Source organism: Hypanus sabinus, chromosome 9, assembly GCF_030144855.1.
Source record: "Hypanus sabinus isolate sHypSab1 chromosome 9, sHypSab1.hap1, whole genome shotgun sequence".
NCBI lineage: Eukaryota > Metazoa > Chordata > Chondrichthyes > Myliobatiformes > Dasyatidae > Hypanus > Hypanus sabinus.
In genome coordinates, this window is record NC_082714.1 from 4,941,112 (window position 1) to 4,960,453 (window position 19,342).

Genomic DNA, 19,342 nt, shown 5'->3' on the forward strand with positions numbered 1-19,342 from the left:
TTCCAGTTTCCTCACATTCATGTGTCTTTATCTAAATGCTTCTTAAAAGTCTAATTTTTCTGCCTCTACCACCATCCCAGGCAGCACATTCCAGGCACCCATCACTTTCTCTTGCCTTTTACATTTCCTTTGAAATTATCCTCTCTCACCTTAAATGCATGTCCTCGGGTATTTGACATTTTAACCCTGGGAAAATAATGATGCCTCTCATAATCTTATAAACCTCTATTAGATCTCCCATCAGCCTTTGCCACTCCAGAAAACAACCCAACTTTACCCAGCCTTTCGTGTAGCACATCCTCTAATCCGGCAACATCCCAGTAAACCTTTTCTGCACCCTCTCCAAAGCCACATCATCCCTGTAACGTGGCGACCGGAACTGTGTGCAATACTCCAGATGACCACAGATGTTGTCTGACCAGCTGAGTGCTTCCAGCATTTTACTTTTATTTCAGATTTATAGATTTTTTTTGTGTGTTTTACACTAGACTACTTACAGGGGTGGCAGGCTGAGGTGGTCCAGATGACTGTTGCATTGGTTGTGGTGTGGTTACTGACTGTTGTGATTGTACTGGAGTTGGAGGTTGCGTCGGAGTCTGCGTTCGAGGTGGCGTCTGATTTGGGGTTGTACTCCGTGCTGGTGTTGCTGTCGGTGTTGAGGTCTGACCTGAAGAGGATGCTGGAGTAGAGGCCTGAGACTGGGAAGTTGCTGGTTGTGGAGAAGTGATGCCAGACGGGGCCGGATGCTGGATAGACGGCATACTCCCAGCAGCAGTAGCGACGACAGAGGCAGAGATGGAGGCAGAGATGGAGGCAGGTGAGGGGGTTTGGCGGAGAGTTGGCTGTGAGACAGGTGGGCAGTGCATCGGAGCACCGGATAACCCAATCATGTTTACAGTATTGTTCAAAGCCAGGGTAGTTCCAGGTGCCTGTGCCTGCTCCAAGAAAAAGAATCCAAAAAGATTTCTTACTAATTTATTACTACTTAGGTCTGCTACAATTAACATAACAGTTGAGCAACAGTTTATTATTTGATATATTGAATGAAATGGAAGCTTTAAAAATATATAGTAAAGAAGTGCTGAAGAATGAGCTGAAGTTTGTAACCATTTATCAAGACTTCAACTGATCCCTGAAGAAAATGAATGTAACATTCAACTGGAGATATAAACCATAAAGGATACCGGAACACATGGCAAATTTAAATGAGTAATTTGTACTGAACAAACACCATTTTACAACAAATGTAAATACCATTTGTATCACTTTTCCCACCATTTGAAAACTCTGCTTCTTTATCTTACATTAAACTATGATTACAGCCAAGACACCTGACCCAGTAAGACAGCTTCAAAAGTAATGCACAGATAATGTTATGACAAGACAACATAAGCAGATTACATTACACCATCTTTTAGAGCCATGGAGTCATAGAGCACTACAGCACAGTAACAGGTCTTTCATCCTTCCTGGTCTGTGCAGAACTGTCCTTCTGCCTAGGAACTTAATGAACAAGTGCATTTGAAGCAATTACCTGATTCATTCCAGGTTGGTTTGTGGGCTGCGCTATGCCCACATTATTCACATTCATTCCACCAGAAGCTGAAGGGAACTGGTTCTGATTCAGAAATTGGTTCTGGGGGGAAGGCTGACCAATGTTGTTGGCATGCACTCCCAGCAGACCTTGAGGGTTTGATAGTCGAGAGGGGGACATGCCCATCTGAGAAAATTGAAGTGTTAAAATAAATATTAGAAATAAAAAAGACATTTACGTAACTTTATATATGATCACATCAATAAGGAGCGGGGATGAGTCATTCAATCTTTGGGATTGTTTCGCCATTTAATGATATCACAGCTGATTTGACTATAATTTCATTTCTGTTTACCCCATTCCTTAGCAAGAATCTATCAACCTCAGGCTTAAAAATATTCCAAGACTCTTCTAACTCTGCCTTTGAGGAGGTACGATCTTCAGAAAAAATATTACATGATCTCTGTCTTAAACAGGTGAACTCTTATTTTTAAAAGAGTGAACTCTAGTTCAGGACTGCATTGGTACAGGTTGAAAACAGAAACACCGGAAATGCTCAGCAGGTCAGGTATCACCCAGGATCAGGAAACAAGCTCATGTTCAGGAATTCAGGTGAACACTCACTGACCTGAGATGTTACTGGTTTCCCTCATGTGCTACAAACAAGATGCTGGAGGAACTCAGTGAGTCTGGCAGCATCTGCAGAGGGGAAACAGACAGTTGCATTCCTTCATCTGTACTGAAAGATAGAAGGGAAACACCCAGTATAAAGAGACAAGGGGTGGAGCAACAGATGGTAAGGAATTAACTTCAAACATTAGCTGTCCAGTAAACTCTTCCTGGGCTTCCAGCCAGGTACAAGTATCAATTATAACTGACATATTGATGACAAACTCTGGCACAGTTTGTTATTGAAACGTTGGTTATAATTGCTACCTGTACCTTGCTGGAAGCCCAATAAGAGTTTCTTCGTCATATACGCCTTTTTCATTAACTGTCCATTTCTCTTCACGGATGCTACCTGACCTGTCGAGTTCCTCCAGCATTTTGTGTGTTGCTTCAGAGATTCCATCTTCAATCTTGTGTACCTCCATTTTCTCTTGTGCTGTCTGACATGCTGAGTACTTCTGAAATGTGTTTTTACTTCAGACATAGTATCAACTATAGTATTTTGTTTTTGATTTGTATTTATAAAATTCCTTTAAGGTGGTAAAACATTATGGTCCACTCCACTTGAAATGGTATAGGATAGAACTCAGTGGTAACTCCTTTCACATGTACTTTGTTGAAATGTTTACCTAATAAAAATAACATTATTATTATTTTTATTAGGTAAACAAAAAACTAGAGAAGCTGATGGATAATTCCAGTCATAGTAGAATCAAAGTTTTCAACCGTCAATGTAAGATATTGAGAAAGGGAGGTACAATTATCAAACCTCAGCCAAGGTTTGTGATGGTTTTTTGACTGAAAACTGGTCAGAATACCACTGGAGTATTTAGACTTTCTGATACAAGAATGAAGAAAGGTCTTATACAGGCTGAAGTAGGAAAGAATGGGGGGGGAAGGAAGCAGAGAACTAAGTAAGAAAAATAAGGGGAATCGGTAAATAGTTCATCAGGAATATATTCTGTTATTTTGCAATATCTATTCCTTAACTTATACCACCTAAAAGACCATACGGCATTGGAGCAGAATAATGCCATTTGGCCCACTGGGCTTCTTCTGCCATTCTATCATGGCTGATTTATTATTCCCTTTAACCCTGTGACTTGGCCTCCGCAGCTGTCTCTCTGTGAAGACTGAAAAACTACTTACTCATCACAGGCCGTTTCTGGTGCAGAAAATGTGTTACATCCATCTGCACATCAGTTTTCAATATTAAAAACTCCTCTAAGAATACAGGTATTTCTGCTTTCTCATGGTAAATTTAAGTGTGGAGTCCGAACAATTTTTATTCACAGGACATGGAGGTCACTGGTGAAGCCAGTATTTATTGTCCAGTGGTTTACAGCTGCCTCGCTGAACCACTTTAGCTTGTATCCCCATGTTTCTGCTGTCACAGTTTGGGAGATACAGTCCATAAGACATTGGAATAGAATTAAGCTATTCGGCCCATCTATTCATATAATCATGTCCGATTTATTATTACTCGACACCAAGACTAATCAAGAACCTATCAAACTTCGCTTTAAATATACCCAATGATTTGCACACCCCCTCAGCCATCTCTGGCAATAAATTCCACCGAGTCACTAAACTCTGGCGAAAGAAGTTCCTCCTCATTTCTGTTCTAAATATACTTTGCCCTATTCTGAAGCTGTGCTGGCTGATCCTAGATTCCTCTACTATAGGAAACATCCTATCCACATCCACTGTACCTAGTTAATATTTAATAGGTTTCAATGAGATACCCCCCTTATTCTTGAAAACTCCAGCAGTACAGGCCCAGAGTCTGAAGGTGGCTTGGCAAATTGCTGTAGAACATCTTATAGAAGGTAGAAGGTAGACACTGCAGACATGGAACACTGGTAGCGCAGAGAATAAACCTTTCAAGACTATAATTGGAATTCTGCAAGGACAGCGACTGGGCCAGCAATGTCAGCACGTTATAAAAACAGGGATATCAATGCCAAAAGCATTGAACAAATGTTGGCTATGTGTCCTGGAGTGGACCAGAGCATGCAGTGGATGCAAAGTTGGAAGACAATACCCTTTTCTTTTTAACAAAGCCAGGAATCTTAATTATTCTGTCCATTTTTAAATTCCCTAAACTTGGATATTTTTTTATACTAAGCCACATGCCTTGTAAAAGGGACACACATAAAGCAAATTTCAATTAATTCAAAGACAGACTTTCCCTCATTAATAAATTCTCCAACCTCATTAGGTATGGAATAGCTGAACAGAAACATAATTACCGTTGGAATAGATCCCATGTTGCTCATCTGTACATTATGGTTCATGGGAGGAGTTGCACGTGGTCCCATGGGTCCCTGTGGCATTTGAACATTCCCCAAAGATATGGGGCCAAACTGGTTCATCCCTGAAAGAGACATGCATCTTCCTCGTTAGCTGGAATGGAACTGAACAAATTTAATTCATTTTCCCACTGCTAGGTTTCAGTATCAGCCAGGCAAGGAGTAACATGGCAATGGACGTTTTGGTTAGTTAGTTGGTTAGTTAGTCCTGACGAAGGGTCTCGGCCCGAAACGTCGACATCGCTTCTTCCTATAGATCCTGCCTGGCCTGCTGTGTTCCACCCGCATTTTGTGTGTGTTAATTGGGAACAGGTGTTCTTAGGGAAATGTACGGCAGAAATGTGACAAATGTTTAGGGGATATTTGCGTGGCATTTTGCATAGGTACGTCCAATGAGACAGGGAAAGGAGGGTGTACAAAGGCTGTTGAAAATCTAGTCAAGAAGAAAAGAAAAGCTTATGAAAGGTTAAAAAAAAAGGTAATGATAGAGATCTAGAAGATTATAAGGCTAACAGGAAGGAACTTAAGAATGAAATTAGGAGAGTCAGAAGGGGCCATGAGAAGGCCTTGGGGTGCAGGATTAAAGAAAACCCCAAGGCATTCTATAAGTATATGAAGAGCAAAAGGATAAGACATCAGAGAATAGGACCAATCAATTGTGACAGTGGAAAAGTGTGTGGATCCAGAGGAGATAGCAGAGGTACTTAATGAATAATTTGCTTCAGTATTCACTATGGAAAAGGATCTTGGTGATTGTAGGAATGACTTAGAGTGGTTTGAAAAGCTTGAGCACATAGACATTAAGAAAGAGGACACGCTGGAGCTTTTGGAAAGCATCAAGTTGGATAAGTCTCTGGGACCAGATGAGATGTACCCCAGGCTACCGTGGGAGGGGAGGGAAGATTGCTGAGCCTCTGGCAATGATCTTTGCATCATTAATGGGGACAAGAGAGGTTCTGGAGGATTGGAGGGTACCAGATGCTGCTCCCTTGCTCAAGAAAGGGAGTAGAGATAGCCCAGGAAATTATAGACCAGTGAGTCTTACTTCAGTGGTTGGTAAATTGATAGAGAGATCCTGAGAGGCAGGATTTATGAACATTTGGAGAGGCATAATATGATTAGGAGTAGTCAGCATGGCTTCGTCAAAGGCAGGTCATGCCTTATAAGCCTGATTGAACTTTTTGAGGATGTGACCAAGCCCATTGATTAAGGTAGAGCAGTAGGTGTAGTGTATATGGATTTCAGCAAGGAATTTGATAAGGTACCCCATGCAAGGCTGATTGAGAAAGTAAGGAGGTATGGGATCCAAGGGGACCTTGCTTTGTGGATCCAGAATTGGCTTGCTCACCTAAGGAGAGTGGTTGTAGACGGGTCATATTCTGCATGGAGGTCGGTGATCAGTAGTGTACCTCAGGGATCTTTTCTAGGACCCCTTCTCTTTGTGATTTTTTTTTAAAATGTCCTGGATGAGGAAGCGGAGGGATGGGTTATTAAGCTTGCTGATGACACAAAAGTTGGGGGGTGTTGTGGATATTGTGGAGAGCTGTCAGAGGTTTCAGCTGTACATTGGTAGGGTTGCAAAGGGACATTGATAGGATGCAAAACTGGGCTGAGAAGTGGCAGATGGAGTTCAACCCAGATAAGTGTGAGGTGGTTCATTTGACAGGTCAAATATGAAGGCAGAATATAGTATTAAAGGTAAGGCTCTTGGCAGTGTGGAGGAACAAGAGGGATCTTGGTGTCCGAGTCCATCGGACATTCAAAGCTGCTGCACACGTTGACTCTGTGATTAAGAAGGCATATGGTGCATTGGCCTTCATCAACCGTAGGATTGTGTTTAACAGTGGAGAGATAATGTTACTGCTAAACACAAAATATACTGCAGATGCTGTTTGTCAAACGTGGTCAGATGTTGTACGTGTTAATGTTGCAGCTATATAGGACCCTGGTCAGACCCCACTTGGAGTACTGTGCTCAATTCTGGTCACCTCACTACAGGAAGGTTGTGGAAACTGTAGAAAGGGTGCAGAGGAGATTTACAAGGATGTTGCCTGGATTGGGGAGCATGCCTTATGAGAATAGGTTGAGTGAACTCGGCCTTTTCTCCTTGGAGCGATGGAGGTTGAGAGGTGACCGGATAGGGGAGTATAAGATGATGAGAGATATTGATCGTGTGGATAGTCAGAGGATTTTTCCCAGGGCTGAAATGGCTAACATGAGAGGGCACAGTTTTAAGGTGCATGGAAATAGTAACAGAGGAGATATCAGGGGTTAGTTTATTTAATGCAGAGTGGTGAGTGCATGGAATGGGCTGCCGGCGACAGTGGTGGAGGTGGATAATGATAGGGTCTTTTAAGAGACAATAGAAAATAAGCAGGAGTAGGCCATTCGGCTCTTCGAGCCAGCACCACCATTCAATGTGATCATGGTTGATCACCCACAATCAGTACCCTGTTCCTGCCTTCTCCCTATATCCCTTGACTCCTCTACCTTTAAGGGTAAATGGAGCTTAGAAAAATAGAGGGTAATCCTAGGTAATTTCTAAAATAAGTACATGTTCGGCATAGCCTTGTGGGTCGAAGGGCCTGTATTGTGCTGTAGATCTTCTATGTTTCAATGACTGATCAGTTGGTGACACAGATCAGCAAACAGTAACTCACGAGTGTGTTAGGAGCCATGACCCACAGGACGACACATCAAGCACTAAACTGCATTATGCTATGTTGCTCTTTCTTGACAACATTGATAAAGTGGTCTAAATGGCCTCTTTAATGTTTTTTTCTGATAATATTCAATAACTTTGAGCTGAGAACATCTCCGAATACACGGAGGTGGTCACAAATTTAATTCGGAAGTGCACTGAGGACATTGTTCCCCAAAAATCGGCCCATAAGCCTCAGTTCAATGTGTGTTGCTCTCAGCGCAAAGGTAAAAGCCTTCACCTCCGGAGACGAACAGGAGCTTGGAGCTCAGAGACCTCGGCCTGCACCCCGCCTGGTGCAGCTGGATGCTAGACTTCCTGTCGGATTGCTGACAGGTGGTAAGGATGGGCTCCCTCACCTCTGCCCCTCAACTCAGGTGCCCCCTCCCAGATGTGTACGTCCCCTTTTCTACTCCCTTTACACCCACAACTGTACTGCCACACCCTGCTCCAATCTGCTGATCAAATTTGCAGATGACACGACTTTGATCAGCCTTACTTCTAGTGGTGATGAGTCACCACTAGACACAGTGACACAGTGGTGCCAGGATAACAACCTCTCCCTCAATGTCCAAAAATCAGAAGAGCTGATTGTGGATTGCAGGTGGAACGAAGACAGGCTCACCCCCATCAATATCAATGGGGCTGCAGCTGTTTCAAGGTCTTCAGTATACATATCACCGATGATCTCACCTGGCGTGTACATACTGGCTTTGTGGCAAAAAAAGCACAACAGTCTTTCTTCCAACTCAGGCAACTGAAGAAGTTCGGCATTGGCCCCCAAATCCTCAAGACTCTCTACAGGGGCACCATTGAGAGCATATTGACTCTCTGTGTCATTGCCTGGTACGGGAACTGCACCATCCATGATTACTGGGCACTGCAGAGAGTGGTATGGACAACCCAGCACATATGCGGATATGAACATCCCACTATTAAGGTCATTTATAGCAGCAGATGCAGAAAGAAGGCCTGGAAGATGGTCAGGGACACCAGTCACCCCAACCAAAAACTGTTTCAGTTACCTCTGTCTGGCAAAAGCTACCACAGCATTAAAGCCATGACCAACAGGCCATGGGACAGCTTCTTTCTACAAGCCATTGGACTTAAATCCACTTGTCTGTACATTGCAATGGAGTCATAAATTGCAATTTTCATGGCGTTGCTACTGCTAGAATCACCTGCCCCTTATAAAGCTCTGCTCCTGTTATTCACTATCATCTACCCATCATACTTGATCTTAAGGTCATATTCTCTTCTCACTGTCACCATCGGGAAGGAGCTACAGGAGCTTTAGGTCCCACACCACTGGGTTCAGGAACAGTTCCATCCTTTCAACCATCAGGCTCCTGTAGTGTGGATAACTTCACTCAGCTCAACACCGACCTGATCATTGAACACAACCTATGTATTCACTTTCAAGGACTCTACAACTCGTGTTTTTTCCGCAATATTTATTTATTCATTATTATTCAGTTCCTTTTTGTATTGCCACAATTTGTCAGTCTTTGTGTGTAGTTTTCCCAATGATTCTATTGTATTTCTTTGTTCTAATGTGAAGGCCCACAAGAAAATGAATTTCAAAGTTGTATATGGTGACATAGATGTGCTTTGATAATAGATTTACTTTCAGCTTTGAACTTTATGTTGCCTCTTACACCCCAAATTTAAAATTCTCATCCTCCATTTAAATCATCCCTCCGCCCACCACAATTAATCACAAACACACAGCTAAGAAAAAGGGAAGGAGCACAATTAAGGATTGATCTTTGAGAAGTTCAGGCCAATGAATACTAACCAGGTACCAACTTACAACAGGTTCTCTAACTTCATAAGATCTGCAAAATCTTAAAATGCAATGTGAAAGAAAATTAAATTTAATGTTCCATATCTTCTCAGGAACTGGTAGCAATTTAATTGCACTAGTCATACAGTAACTTAATAGTACAGCACAGCAGGCCCTTCAGCCCATCTAGTCCAAGCCAAACTATTAAAATGGCTACTCCCATCAACCTGCACCTAGACCACAGCCCTTCATAACCCTCATACCCATGTACCTATCCAAGTTTCTCTTAATATTGAAATCAAACCCGAATCCACCACTTCTGTTGGCAGCTTGTTCCACTCTCTCAACCTCTGAGTGAAGAAGCTCCCCCCATAAGTTACCCTTAAACTTTTCACCATTCATTCTTAACCCATGTCCTCTAGTTCCAATCTCACCCAACCTCATTGAGAAAAGTCTGCTTGCATTTACACTAGCTATATCCCTCATAAATTTTGTACACCTCTATCAAATCTTGCTTCATTCTCCTATGCTCCAGGAATAAGGTCCCAACCTATTCAACCTTGCCCTATTGATAATTTAATGACTTTAATAAATATACAACTAATGACTTTTCAGTGGCTACTTAAATTTTGTACCCGCCAGAGATTCAGCAAATTGTTCAACTCAGAATGTGAAACATCCTATCTCTTCTTTCTCTGCTGCCCTCTTCCAAATCTAATATACCAGTTCTTTCCTTAAAGTGCATTCTCCAAGGTAGATCACTGAAAACCAATCATCAATGAAATATATAATCTTTTTCCAGAAGTAATGGCAAAAACAAGTGTGAAATAGGCTGGCAAAACAGGTACTGCAGACACTTTGAAACACAATGTCAGCTTTCAAATTATCTTGAATGCAACATCTATTCATTGACATTACTAGATGATTGGATATGCTATTAATTACTTAACAGATAAAACAATTAAAAAATACTTGCCTTGAGATCCAGGCATGCGATTTATGATCTGATTTGGCACATTTGGCATAGACAAGGGTCCATCTAAAACAAAAAATATATTTGTCAGAATTCCTCATATCCAAAGCCACATTCCCTAAAAACATTACTTTGCTTGTATGTAAATGATAACATTATAATTATAGGTCAGGTCTTCAGGACAACTCTTCTGCTGTGTGTTTGAATATCGAGAGGACAGGCTACTTGCAGTCTTACACCTCTGATGAAGCAGCAGCCTTTCAGTTCAGTACTAAACTGCCAATGTAATAGTGAAGTGAAACCACCACCTTTAGACTGAGAGGCAAAAGACTGCAGGCAGCATGGTTGTATAGCAGATATTGTAAAGTTTTATAGTGCCAGCAATCAGGGCTCAATTCCTGCTACTGTCTGTAAGGAGTTTGTTCATTCTCCTTGTGATCATGTGGGTTTCCTCCCACATTACAAAGATGTATGCGTTAGTGAGTTGTAGGCATGCTATGTTGGCTCTGCAAGCATGACAACATTTACAGGCTGCCCCAAGACATCTTTGGGCATCTATTGTTAGCAGAATTTTAGATGGTGAAGAAAAGATGTACAGGAAGGAGCAAGATAAATCAGTTGGTTGAGTGGTGTCACAACAGCAACCTTGCACTCAACATCAGTAAGATCAAGGACTTTAGGAAAGAGAAGTCAAGGGAACACACACCAGTCCTCAGAGGGATCAGCAGTAGGAAGGATGAGCAGTTTCAAGATCCTGTGTCAACATCTCTGAAGATCTACCCTGGGCCCAAGATACTGATGCAATTACAAAGAAAGCATGACAATGGCAATATTTCTTTAGGAGTTTGAGAAGACTTGACATGACACCAAAACTTGCAAATTTCTATAGATGCACCAAAGAGGATATTTTAACTGGTTGCATCACTGGTTAACAGGTTGTATGCACGACTCACTGCACAGGATGGATAAAAGCTGCAGAAAGTTGCAAACTCAGCCCCCAACATCGAGAACACTTTTGAAAGGCAATGCCTCAAGAAGGGAGCATCAATCATTAAGGACACCTATCCCCAAGGGTCATGCCCTCATGTCATTGCTAACATCAAGCAGGAGGTACAGCAGCCTGAAGAGACATACTTATATTTTCAGGAACAGCTTCTTCCCCTCTGCCATCAGATATCTGAATGGCAATGAATCCATGAACACTACCTCATGTTCTTTTACCTTTTTTTGCTCTCTTTTTGCACAACTTACTTTATATCTATTTTATTGTAATGTATAGAATTATTTTTATGTACTGCTGCCAAAAAACAACAGATTTCACAATATATGCCAGTGATACTAAACCTGACACTGATGCAAACCATGCATTAACTGTATGTTTCAATGTAAGAGTGCTATCATTAAGCCAAAGGCAGGTGTGCAAGCTTTGAAGGCCTTGTTCAGTGAATAGGCAGGCTTCTTATAGGTGAAACATTAACATTGCTGGAGACATACTTACTGGGGGGCCGGACAGGCTGGACCTGAGCCATACCTGGTGACTGTGACATACCAGGTGGTTGCCCACCCGGCCCTGTCAAGGCACCCTGGTTTGGCAATATTCCTTGCTGCTGCTTCTGAAGTCGAGACCGTCTTTTTTCCTCTAGCTCTTTCTGAATCTTGTAAATCTTCTCTGCTAGTAAGTGATAGTATTCATCCTAATGGAAACAAAAGGAGAGAAATTAACGTCTGCTGCCAATGAAGGTAATCCAGTTTTGTCTTCAAGGGTGTGAACACCAGAAAACAAAACCAATGGGAGAGTCAGCCTGCAAGGGGCCAGCACACCCACCACGCCTCTGTTCCCTCCCATCATCGTCTTCGGTGCTTGCTTCGGTGACTGTAACAGGTGACATTTGAGGCCACGCAGCTCCCCTGCCATTGGTCACATGAATGAACTAATGAATAGGACTTGAAGCTTTTCATAGTACCAGTGTCCATCAGGGACTGTGTATCTCAAGAAAAACGTCTGCACCTTTTATTGAACCTGGAGAGTCTACTTTGACCAAGCGCGCCACCGTCTTACTGGCAGCTGAGGAAACAATGACATGGGAGAGATGATACTTTTTTGGTCCTATTATTTGAAAAGGAAGTAAATCTCATGCTCCTAGGGTTTTCTCTTTGGAGTGGAAGAGGATTAGAGGTAAAGTGATAAAAGTGTACAAGATGTTAAGAAGCATCAATGAAGTGGATAGTCAGTGTTTTTTTTCTCAAGGTGCAACTGGATAATACAAGGAGGCATAATTTGAAGGAGATTGGATAAAAGTGAAGGGGAGAATGTCAGAGTTTATTTTTTTAACAGAATGGTGGTTGTGTGGAACCCTGCCAAGGATGGTGATAGAGGCAGACACATTAGGGATATTTAAGAAACTCTTAAGTAGGCACACAGATGATAGAAAAATGGAGGGCTATGTGAGAAGGCAAGGTTAGAGATCTTGGAGTGGGCTGAAGGGCCTGTTCTGTGCTGTAATGCTCCCTGTTATATTAGTACACTTGGTCTGATGGGGTCAATCCTTCCAAACTTCCAACATTAGCCACTGTTCAACTAAGTTAGTTAAGGAAAGCGTAGCAATGCACAGTGAATTAGGCAATAGAAAGATTACTAGTTCATATGAGAGATCTCTCATTATAACTGCTCCAGTGAACAGCTTCCATCCAAACCCTTCTCCACAGACAGACACAAAATAAAGAAACACCATGGAACCTGTTTAAAGAAAAACATTAACTGTGCCTCCATGTGCAAAAAAAAAACAAACAAAAAGAAACACATAATATAAAACACAAAACTTAAAAGGGTCCGGGCATATTTCAGTTCAGTTCAGTGTTTGTGACCTGCAGGCCACCCTGATTCAAAATTGTCCAAAACAGCAACAAAAAGGAGTGCAAACACGAGGAAATCTGCAGATGCTGGAAATTCAAGCAACATACACAAAATGCTGGTGGAACGCAGCAGGCCAGGCGGCAACTATAGGGAGAAGCACTGTCAACGTTTTGGGCTGAAACCCTTTGTCAGGACAAAAAGGAGTGACCAGAATCCAGAGACGCATCATAACATGAACTAGAGTCCAATTCATAAATCACATTGATTAAACCTTGCTCAGAACCATACTGCCACTTTTAATAATATTACTTTTAATTTGTATGAAGTACAAAAAGAAACCTGTGAAGTGTCCAAGTAAATTTAATAACAAAGTACGTATTTGTCACCATACCCTACCCTGAGATTCATCTTCATGAGGTATTTGCAGCAGAACAAAGAAGTGCAATAGAATCAATAAAAAAGCTACGCACAAAGACCGACAAAATAACCGTGCAAAAGACAAGCCAACTTTGCACTTCTTTCTTGTGAATGTTGCTGCAAGTGTTCCACTGCACCTGTGCATACATGTACTTGTGCATTCGACAATAAACTCACTTCGACCTCTACAGATGTTGCCTGACCTCTGTAAGTTTCATGTCAGCTTCTCATCATCTAGTTTTGTTAATATTTTTGTCTCTTTGATCATTTTATAATAAGATAGAAGTTAAGGTTATAAAATATCAGAGAAAAAAGAGGGAAGATGAGGAATGAACAAGAAAGGATATGGAATACAGGAGATATTAAACATCACACTAGGGATCAAGTCGCAGAAAACAAAGTGATAACAGGATAACTTACAAAAAAAAATTGGTCCAAAGGAGCTATAAACGGGGAGAAACTAATTCATTATCTGAAATCATGAATTAAATCCATTTGGAAGACTTCACATTTTATCATTTTACAACATTGAATCACAGTGGATTTAATTTGGCTTTTTTGACACTGATAAGACTCTTTGTGTCAAAGTGAAAACAGATATCTACAAAGTGAGCTATTGTAGCGATGTGCTACACACAGTGCTGAAATAACGACACGCAGTCAGTAAGTCACTTCGAGACTAGTTTATTCAAACTTCGTGGTGCCGGCATTTAAATCCCTAGCGCCCGCCCTCTCCAGGCGGAAATGACATCGGAGATGCATTACCAAAGTCTCTCCCTGCGCGCTGGCTATTTGTGAGCCGGTTCACCTGCACAGAAAGTGGGTCGCCACATAACACCCTCCCCCCCCAGAACTGGCGATACACCCCCCAATGTCCACAGTCTGGATCAGCCTCTGTTTGGGAGGTCTGCCTCTGCGCCGCAGTGCCTGAACCTTGACCGGCTGCGCCAAGTCCACATGGGCTGGTTTGAGTCGGTCCACCGTGAAAACCTCCTCTTTCCCCCCAATGTCCAGAACGTACGTGGACCTGTTGTTGTTGATCACCTTGAACGGCCCCTCGTACGGCCGATGTAGCGGCGTCCGGTGTCTGCCCCTTCGTACAAACACAAATTTACTGTTTTGCAGGTCTTTGGGTACATGGGTCGGGGTCTGTCCGTGCTGTGAAGTTGGTACGGGGGCCAGGTTGCTGAGCCTTTCGCGTAGCCTGTCCAGGACTGCTGCGGGTTCTTCTTCTTGCCTCCTTGGGGCTGGTATGAACTCTCCTGGGACGGCCGGGGTGCGCCGTACACCAACTCGGCCGGCGAGGCGTGCAGATCCTCTTTGGGCGCTGTACGAATTCCAAGCAGGACCCAGGGAAGCTCGTCCACCCAGTTAGGTTCTCTCAGGCGGGCCATGAGAGCCGACTTCAAGTGACGGTGGAAGTGTTCCACCAATCCGTTCGACTGTGGGTGGTAGGCAGTCGTGTGGTGCAGCTGCGTTCCCAACAGGCTGGCCACCTGTCGGAGGTAATGTGGGCCGGTACGCTGAAGTGTGCTACCCAGGTTGCGATCAGTGCTTGGGCGCAGGAATCGGCAGATGTGTCGGTGAGCAGGACCGCCTCTGGCCACCTCGTGAACCGGTCTACCATCGTTAGGAGGTACCGCACTCCTCGGGATACTGGTAGGAGGTCCACGACATCCACATGAACGTAGCTGAACCTCCGGTGGGTGGGTTCGAACTGCTGCGGCAGGGCTTTAGTGTGCCGCTGCACCTTGGCTGTTTGGCACTGCGTGCACGTTCTGGCCCATTCACTGACTTGCTTGCGAAGTCAGTGCCACGCGAACTTGCTGGAGACCAGCCGGACGGTTGACCTGATAGATGGGTGCGCCAAACCGTGAATGGAGTCGAAAACCCGCCGCCTCCAGGCCGCCGGGACGATGGGGCAAGGTTGGCCGGTAGCCACGTTGCACAGGAGGGTCCTATCACCTGGGCCTACGAGAAAGTCCTGCAGCTGCAAACCCGAAACTGCGGTCCTGTAGCTGGGCATCTTGTCGTCTGCCTGCTGCACCTCCGCCAGTGCTGCATAGTCCACCCCCAGGGACAGGGCCTGGACAGCTGGTCTGGAGAGTGCATCCGCCACGATGTTGTCCTTTCCCAAGACATGCTGGATGTCCGTCGTGTACTCCGAGATGTAGGACAGATGTTGCTGCTGGCGAGCCGACAAGGGATTGGACACCTTTGCGAACGTGAAGGTCAACGGTCTGTGGTCCGTGAACGCGGTGAACGGCCTGCCTTCTAAGAAGTACCTGAAATGCTGGATCGCCAGATACAGTGCCAACAGCTCCCGGTCGAAAGCACTGTATTTGAGTTCAGGTGGTCGTAGGTGCTTGCTGACGAATGCCAGGGGTTGCCAGCGCCCCTCGATGAGCTGCTCCAACACCCCACCGACTGCTGTGTTGGATGCGTCCACCGTGAGTGTAGTCGGAACATCCTTTCGGGGGTGCACCAGCATCGCGGCATCTGCCAAGGCTTCCCTGGCTTTAACGAAAGCGGCCGCGGCCTCCTCGTCCCAAGTAATGTCCTTGCCTTTACCCGTCATCAGGGTGTACAAAGGGCGCATGATACGGGCTGCTGAGGGGGGGAAACGGTGGTAGAAGTTCACCATACCAACAAACTCCTGCAGGCCTTTGACCGTTGGGCCGGGCAAAGTGGCGGATTGTGTCTACCTTGGCGGGCAGAGGTGTTGCCCTGTCTTTGGTAATCCTGTGGCCCAGGAAGTCAATGGTATCGAGACTGAACTGGCACTTGGCCAGGTTGATCATGAGGCCGAAATCACTCAGGTGGGAGTAGAGCTGGCGGAGGTGGGACAGATACTCCTGACGACAACTGCTGGCTATAAGGATGTCGTCCAAATAGATGAACGCAAAGTCCAGGTCACGTCCCACCGCGTCCATTAGCCGCTGGAACGTCTGTGCGGCATTCTTCAAGCCGAATGGCATTCAGAGGAACTCGAACAGGCCAAACGGGGTGATGAGTGCTGTTTTGGGGATGTCTTCAGGGTGCACCGGGATTTGATGGTATCCCCGGACGAGGTCTACTTTGGAAAAGATTGTTGCCCCATGCAGGTTTGCTGCAAAGTCCTGTATGTGCGGCACAGGGTAGTGGTCTGGAGTGGTAGCCTCATTCAGTCTGCAGTAGTCGCCGCATGGTCTCCAACCCCCGGCTGCTTTGGGCACCATGTGCAGGGGAGAGGCCCATGGGTGTCAGACCTCCGTATGATCCCCAATTCCTCCATCCTCTTGAACTCCTCCTTCACCAGGCAGAGCTTTTCCAGGGGGAGCCTTTGTGTGCAGGCGTGGAGGGGTGGTCCCTGGGTCGGAATGTGGTGCTGTACCCCGTGTCTGGGCATGGCTGCCGTGAACTGCGGTGCTGGAATCGATGGAAAGCCCGCCAGGATTCTGGTGAATTCATCGTCCGACAGCATAATGGAGTCCAGGTGTGAGGCCGGCAACTTGGCTTCACCCAGGGAGAATGTCTGGAAAGTCTCGGCATGTACCAGTCTTTTCCCTTGCAAGTCGACCAGCAGGCTGTGAGCTCGCAAGAAGTCCGCCCCCAGGAGTGGTTGGGCCACCGCAGCCAGTGTGAAGTCCCACGTGAACCGGCTGGCGCCGAACTGCAGCTGCACTGTGTGGGTGCCTTAGGTCCATATCATGCTGCCATTTGCGGCCCTCAGGGTGGGTCCTGGCTTCCTGTTGCGGGTGTGGTATCCCGTTGGGGGCAAAACGCTGATCTCCGCTCCAGTGTCGACCAAGAAGCAGCATCCCGACTGTTTGTCCTGGTGGCCTGCTGCCATAGTCATTAGCGGTAGCTGGCCCTGGCCCTTGCAGGGCGGACAACAACAGTGGGCTTTTGTGCCCCACCGCTGGTGGTAGAAACACCACTGTTCACTGTCCTCCTCACTCCTGCCTCTGTGTTGTGTGCGCCCACCCCGCCGGGCCTGGTCTGGTCTGCTGTTGGGCGCGTGGCCTGGCAATCTGACCGACAGATGCCACGCTCTCCATCTTGGCTTTCCACAGCACATCTGCCCGGGACGCCACCTTCCGGGGGTCGCTGGAATCTGCGTCAGCCAGCAGCAGATGTATGTCCTCGGGCAGTTGCTCCAGGAATGCTTGCTCGAACATGAGGCAGGGCTTGTGTCCGTCAGCCAGGGACAGCATCTCGTTCATCAATGCTGGCAGCAGTCTGTCTCCCAAACCGTCCAAGTGAAGCAGGCGGGCACCCCGCTCACGCCGTGAGAGGCCAAAGGTCCCAATGAGCAGCGCTTTGAATGTTTCATATTTGCCTTCTTCCGGGGGCAACTGTATGAAATCCGCAACCTGGGCGGCCGTCTCCTGGTCAAGGGCGCTCACCACGTGGTAGTAACGCGTGGAATCAGAGGATATCTGCCGAATCTGGAACTGGGCTTCTGCTTGGCTAAACATCACGCATGGTCGCAGCGTCCAGAAAGTCGGCAGTTTTAGTGAAACTGTGTGAACAGATGAAGAGTCGGTCATCTTTGGTCCAAATCCCATTTGGACCGTCGAGGTCACCAATGTAGCGATGTGCTACACAAAGCGCTGAAAAGTCGTTTCGAGACTAGTTTATTCAAACTTCGTGGTGCTGGCATTTAAATCCCTAGCACCCGCCCTCTCCGGGAGGAAATAACATCAGAGGTGCATTACCAAAGTCTCCCCCCACGCGCTGGCTATTTGTGAGCCGGTTCGCCTGCGCAGAAAGTGGTCGCTACACTACATTAATTCCAAATACAAAACAATTGATTGCATAAGTAAGAGAAAATCTGCAGATGCTAGAAACCTGAGCAACACACACACACACACACACACACACACACACAATGCTGGAGGAAGACAGCAGACCAGGCACCATTTTGTGTGTGTTGATTGCATAAGTATTTACCCCCTTTAATATGACACACCAAATCATCACTGGTGCGGCCAATTGGTTTTAGAAGTTACATGATTAGTTAAATGGAGATCTGATTTTGGAGATCACCTGTGTGCAGTCATGGTGTTTCAAATGATTGTAGCAGAGATATACCTGTATTTGGAAGGTCCAACTGCAGGTAAGTCAGCATCCTGGCATAAACTAACCCATGAAGACAAAAGAACACTCCAAACAGCTCCCAAAAAGGTTATTGAAAAGCACAAGTCAGGAGAAAGAGTCAAGAAAATTTCCAAATCACTGAATATCCTTTGGAGTGCATTTAAGTCAATCATCAAGAAATGGAAGGAATATGGCACAGCTGTAAATCTGCCTAGAGCAGGCCATCCTCAAACACTGAGTGACCGTGCAAGGGGACTAGTGAGGGAGGCCTCCAAGAGACCTATGAACTCTGGAGGAGTTACAAGCTTCAGTGGCTGAGATGGGAGAGACTGGGAAAGAGAAAGCCAATGTTGAAAAAAAAAACACGTGAAATCTCAGCTAGAGTTTAGCAGGTATTTTGGACAGTTTGTGGGAGACTCTGAAGTCAGCTGGAAGAAGGTTCTATGGTCAGATGAAACTAAAATTGAGCTTTTTGGCCATCAGACTAAATGCTACATTTGGTGTAAGCTGAACACCACACATTGTCAAAAACTCACCATCCCTACCATGAAGCACAGTGGTGGCTACATCATGCTGTGGGGATCTTCACCATAGCAGGCCCTGGAAGGCTTGTGAAGGTAGAGGGTAAAATGAATGCAGCAAAATACAGGCAAATTCTGGAGGAAAACCTGATGCAGTCTGCAAGAGAACTACAACTTGGGAGAAATTCGTTTTCCAGCAAGACAAGGAATCCAAGCATAAAGACACAGCTTCACAGGAATGGCTTAAAAACAACAAAGTTAATGTCCTGGAGTGGGCAAGTCAGAGTCCAAACCTCAATCCAACTGAGAATTTGTGGCTGGACTTGAAAAGGCCATTCATTCTCAATCCCCATGCAATCTGACAGAGCTTGAGCAGTTTTGTAAAGAAGAATGGGGGAAAATTGCACTGTCCAGATGTGCAAAGCTGATAGAGACCTTTCGAAAAACAGACTCAAGGCTGTAATAGGTACATCTACTAAATACTGACTTGAAG

General features: G+C 45.2%; 1 protein-coding gene across 2 annotated transcripts in view; it reads right to left on the reverse strand.

Moving 5' to 3' along the window:
• Positions 1-19,342, reverse strand: part of crebbpb (CREB binding protein b) — a 164,404-nt gene that overhangs the window by 80,991 nt on the left and 64,071 nt on the right. The window contains exons 10-14 of one of the 2 annotated variants that reach the window (XM_059978908.1): positions 11,474-11,669; positions 9,979-10,041; positions 4,456-4,580; positions 1,535-1,720; positions 498-935 (exon numbers count right to left, since the gene is read on the reverse strand). In XM_059978908.1, coding sequence (XP_059834891.1) covers positions 498-935; positions 1,535-1,720; positions 4,456-4,580; positions 9,979-10,041; positions 11,474-11,669 — 1,008 coding nt within the window. Of the gene's footprint in view, positions 1-497; positions 939-1,534; positions 1,721-4,455; positions 4,581-9,978; positions 10,042-11,473; positions 11,670-19,342 lie in introns of both variants that reach the window. The other variant, XM_059978907.1, reaches the window with a different exon arrangement.